Source organism: Neomonachus schauinslandi, chromosome 15, assembly GCF_002201575.2.
Source record: "Neomonachus schauinslandi chromosome 15, ASM220157v2, whole genome shotgun sequence".
Taxonomy (NCBI): Eukaryota; Metazoa; Chordata; class Mammalia; order Carnivora; family Phocidae; genus Neomonachus; species Neomonachus schauinslandi.
This window is the reverse complement of record NC_058417.1, coordinates 31,661,270-31,666,564: the sequence shown is the minus strand read 5'-3', so window position 1 is coordinate 31,666,564 and position 5,295 is coordinate 31,661,270. Positions and strand designations below refer to the sequence as shown.

At 44.4% G+C, this 5,295-nt stretch overlaps 1 protein-coding gene across 1 annotated transcript; it reads left to right on the top strand.

Annotated features, from left to right (window-relative positions):
• The first annotated feature begins 128 nt into the window (after positions 1-128).
• KIF2B (kinesin family member 2B) lies at positions 129-2,385 on the top strand. The gene has a single exon (XM_021704330.1). It carries the CDS (start codon positions 244-246, stop codon positions 2,293-2,295), a length of 2,052 nt encoding a protein of 683 aa, XP_021560005.1. The 5' UTR covers positions 129-243; the 3' UTR covers positions 2,296-2,385.
• Positions 2,386-5,295: the final 2,910 nt, after the last annotated feature.

The following is a 5,295-nucleotide window of genomic DNA, read 5'->3' as shown; positions in this document are numbered from 1 at the left end:
CCCCCCCCCCCCCCCCTCCCCCCCCCCCCCCCCCCCCCCCCCCCCCCGGCTCCGCTGCCTCTTGTCTCCATCCCTTTGTGACGCCAGTGGCTCAGGCGGAGCCCTAGCATGGGACTCACAAAGGCAGGTGCAAACCACAAGCGCTTCAGTGCCCTGGGCGCTTCAGGCTGGCTTGGGCTCCGGTCCTGCTGCTCCAACCCCAAGGGCCCCTGAAAGCGAGCCCTGACACCTCCATCCTTCACCATGGCCAGCCAGTTATGCCTCCCCGCCGCCCCTCACCTCGCATCCTTGAAACCCTTGAAGCCGCACTTGGGAGATGTCCAAGTGGGCATCTGCGTGGCGATCCAACGCAGCGACGGGCGAATCCATCTTGCTGTGGTCACAGAGATCAAAAGAGAAAACTCTTGGGTCACGGTAGAGTGGGTCGAAAAAGGAGTCAAAAAGGGCAAGAAGGTTGATCTAGAGACCATATTCCTGCTGAATCCCGCGCTGGCCTCTGCGGAACACCCCACACAGTCCTCCTTGCTGCCCTTGTCTCTGGCGCCCTCTTCGGCCATTGGGGACCAGTGCACCGCCACGCGGTGGATTGCGGCTATCCCCCAGAAAAACGAAACGCCCTCAGGGGACAGCCTGGCTCTGAGAGTCCCCAGCAATCCTTGCCTGATGAAGCGGAAAAAGTCTCCCTGCCTACGGGAAATTGAGAAACTGCAAAAGCAGCGGGAGAAGCGCAGGCGGCTGCAGCTGGAGATCCGAGCCCAGCGCACCCTCAACGTCAACGCGGGAAACCCCAACTACGAGATCATGCGCATGATCGAAGAGTACCGCAGGCACCTGGACTGCAGCAAGGTGTCCAGCCTGGAGCCCCGGGAAGACCACCGGATCTGCGTCTGCGTGAGGAAGCGTCCTCTCAACCAGCGAGAGACCACCATGAAGGATCTGGACATCATCACCATCCCCTCGGACAACGTGGTCATGGTGCATGAGTCCAAGCAAAAGGTAGACCTCACTCGCTACCTGGAGAACCAGACCTTCTGCTTCGACCATGCCTTCGATGACACCGCCTCCAATGAGTTAGTGTACCAGTTCACTGCCCAGCCGCTGGTGGAGTCCATCTTCCACAAGGGCATGGCCACCTGCTTTGCCTATGGGCAGACAGGCAGTGGGAAAACGCACACTATGGGCGGAGCCTTTTCAGGAAGGGACCAAGATTGTTCTAAAGGCATTTATGCCCTGGTGGCGCAGGATGTCTTCCTCCTGCTCAAAACCACAGCTTATGAGAAGCTGGACCTCAAAGTCTATGGGACATTTTTTGAGATTTACGGGGGCAAGGTGTATGATTTGTTGAACTGGAAGAAGAAGCTGCAAGTCCTTGAGGATGGCAATCAGCAAATCCAGGTGGTCGGACTGCAGGAGCAGGAGGTGTGTAGTATGGAGGATGTGCTGAACCTCGTGGAACTAGGAAACAGCTGTCGGACTTCTGGACAGACATCAGTCAATGCCCACTCTTCCAGGAGCCACGCCGTGTTCCAGATCATCCTAAAGTCAGGAGGGAAACTGCATGGCAAGTTCTCCCTCGTTGACTTAGCTGGGAACGAAAGGGGAGCAGATACTGCCAAAGCCAACCGGAAAAGGCAGCTAGAAGGGGCGGAGATAAATAAAAGTCTACTCGCGCTCAAAGAATGCATCCGGGCTTTGGGTCAGAACAAGTCTCATACCCCATTCAGAGCCAGCAAACTGACGCAGGTGCTCCGGGACTCCTTTATTGGCCAGAATTCCTCCACTTGTATGATTGCTACGATTTCTCCAGGGATGGCCTCTTGTGAAAACACCCTCAACACTTTAAGATATGCAAATAGAGTGAAAGAACTGACTCTGGATTTAAGGCCCCACCATTGTTGTCTCTATCCGGTTGGACCTGAGGTGCCAAGGATGTTGGAAAATCACATTAGAGATTCAAAAACATCCCTTCAGAGGGATGGATTCATTAAAATACCTTGTTTACAGACTGAGGAGGAAGAACAGGCTAAAGACATTGAAACATTCTCCACTCCATTAGCGGAGGATACAAGGACTTCATGGAAGGAATCAAGCCAATGGCCACGGAACAACTTTCAGGAGACAGCTGGTGGGGTAAACTATGATGTTGATTTCTGCATTGCCCAGTTATTGTCCATTTTGGATCAGAAAATAGGTATCCTGACTGAGATTCAAAAGAAACTGAAATTATTCCGAGCTGACCTCCAAAAGAAGACCAAGTGTGGTGGAGCCAATGGCAAGAGGTCAGATCTGAAATGATGGATACACTGCTGTGGCCCTTACCTTCTTATAAAAGAAAATGTCCAAATTATCTAGATATAAAGATCTTCCTGGAAAGCTTAAAACATCTTAAAATATGCTTGTCAGAAATGTCCTCTTTCTTCTTCCTCTGTATTTCTGTAGTTTGTTTTCATTTTGTAGGACATTGGTACTCAACTGGGAACCACTTGCCTCCCAGGGACATTTGACAATGTCTGGAAACATTTTCCATTGTCAAAACTGAGTTTGAGGGGGACGGTTATACTGGCATCCATTGGGTAGAAGGCCAGAGGTGCTATGAAACATCGTATGATGTACCAGACAGACTCCCACAACAAGTAACTATCCGGCTGAATATCTCAATAGTACCAAGGCTGAGAAGCCCCGCTGTAGAAAGAGCCTAGTTGTGATGAAGCCAGACACCCCAAATCTGTGATTGGGAAGGCACTGCATTGCAGATTAAAGGGACCAAAATCAGAACACACCACCGGGGACACAATGGCGTAAATCTAATGATACCCACTCTTTCTGTTGCGTGGATGTGTAGATTCAAATGGTTTCTGAGTTCTAGTCATAATGGGGCGGGGGGAAGGGAGGGATTTTCTTTCAGGGACTCTGTGTGAGAACCTAGAGTTGAGAGAGATTTTTATTTTTAATCTTTGAGTTGGAATTGTCAAAGTACTATGCTTCCGGGGAGTGATAGAGTGTGTGTCTCTGTGTATGTGTGTGTGTTGCCTAAGCATTGGCTTTGTTGACTATGGTGTCTTGAAGCTTTTTTCCTCTCACTTTCTTGCCAAATTTTTTGCTTACATAACTCAAATAAAAAGCTTTCTTCCATCAAATTAAGGTAAGGAGCCAGTCAGCAAAGTAGTAGAAAGGTTCTGGCTTGCCAACAGGTCACATTCCATAAAGGCCTCACAAGGAATGTGGGAGATATCAATGCCTTAAATCAATTGACTAAGGAGAAAGAATTCCTGATTCAGAGATCACAAAGTCCATCGTTTTGGGGAAAAAAAAAAGGAGATAGAAGCTAATATAATTTGCAAATATAAATATAATAAATACTCTAATACACATCTACCTTAAGCAAACATACTGATAAAATGCTATAATGAAACAAGGATCTTCTGCTTCCAAGTCCACCAGTTCCAAACTCCTTTTTTAAGGAATAAAATGGAATGATTTGCAAAGAAAGTACATGGCAGACTGGGGAATATTGGGGACACAGAAAATGAGTGTCCAAATTCTGTTACTATCTTTGGCAGACATCACCTATTGTTCTCAAAATTTTTCCTTTAAGTTGCAAAGACCTCACTGGCACTAAGGAAAACTGACACGTAACTATTAGAGAGTAGAATAGTAATGTCCTAGCAAACAGCTATCAGTATAAAACAATTAGGATCATCAGGAACACCTGGTCTTTAGTAACTAGGCAAGATTATGGCCTCTGAATATTTTCCCCCTCTGCTGCTTTATTTGTGCTCATGAAGTTATATACTATTTTTAAACCAATTGAAACTTTGGAGATCTGTCTTCCCTTAGGACTAGATGATCTCTCCTTCAAAATGAGATGTTTTTAATCTAAATTATTTTTGTATGCAAAGAAAAATTATGGAGTTAATCTTGCCTGGGTCCCATTTCCAGTTCTATTATAGTAAATATCTGTAATTTTTGGCAAGTATGTTTGTCCCACTGAACTGCTTTCTTTTATATGAACCAAGGTAATTATAGCACCTGCTTCCAAAGATTGGAGGGTGGTTTTACTGTCTGCCTCCCTCTCCCCATCTTTTATGCCAATGACTAGTGCCTGTTATTGTTCTTGTTATTGTCATTGTCCTTGTTGTTCTACACCACCCTTATCGCCTCCCTACTCCCCCACCACACAATTTTGGGTAGCCTACTAGGAGTTTCGACATTCTGATACCAATAACATCCATTTTTTTTTTTGTATTTTATTTTTTAATGACATGCAACATACAGTGGAGTACATGAATCTTATCCATATAGCTCCATGAATGTTAACAAAGTGAATACACCTGTATAACCACCACATAGAGCAAGATCTAGAACATAATGTCCCAGAAATCTCATTCTTGCTTCATTTCACTCACTATACCCGGCATCAAAGGTAAGGACTACTCTGACTAAAATCATCAAAGATACGTTTGCCTCTTTTTCAGATTTATGGGATCATACATTAGAAACGCATGCATCTCTTCTTTCTTTCAATCAAAATTATCTATGACCTGTCCTTTTTACATTGTTCTATAGTGTTTCGCTGCATACATAGCTCATAATTTATAAGTTTTACTCCTGATGGAAAACTGAGTTGTTTCTGTTTTAAATAATTACTAATGATGCTATGAACATTCTTAGGCATGTCATTTGGTGCACATGTATATGTTAAGTATGTCTCAGAATGTAATTCCTGGATCCATAGTAATTGTATATTCAGCATAATAGGTCATACTAAGGAGTTTTCTGAAGAACTTGGATCAATTTTACACAACCATCATCATTTTACAAGAATTAGGGGTCCTCCATATGTTTGCCTACACTTAGTATTGTTATTTTGTAAAATTCTAATTTTATACCTTCTCATGTGTATGGAAACATACCTCATTATGGTTTTTTCCCCTGATAATTAAAATTGAAGATCATTATATAGGCTTACTGGCTATTTAGCCATTCTCTCTTATGCAATATATGCATTCTGTATGTAAGTAGTTCTTTAGATAGATGTATTGCAAATATCTTCTACCAGTCTGTGGAATGCCTGTTCACTCTCTTAATGACATCTTTAATGATCAGAAGCTTATAGATTTAGTGAAGTTCAATTTACCAATTTTTAAAATTTAATGGTTAAGTCTCTATCTACCCCAGATCATGAAGGTATTTTCTTTTGTCATCTTCTAAAAACGATTGTTTGGGCTCTGATTGGAGCCAGCACATGCTCATCTGTATGCCTCCAGGTCAGCGGCAGAAGGAGCTGGTTAAGGG

Bases quoted from the DNA above. Each gene is read 5' to 3' on its own strand.
- KIF2B (XM_021704330.1), top strand. From the start codon at position 244: ATGGCCAGCCAGTTATGCCTCCCCGCCGCCCCTCACCTCGCATCCTTG.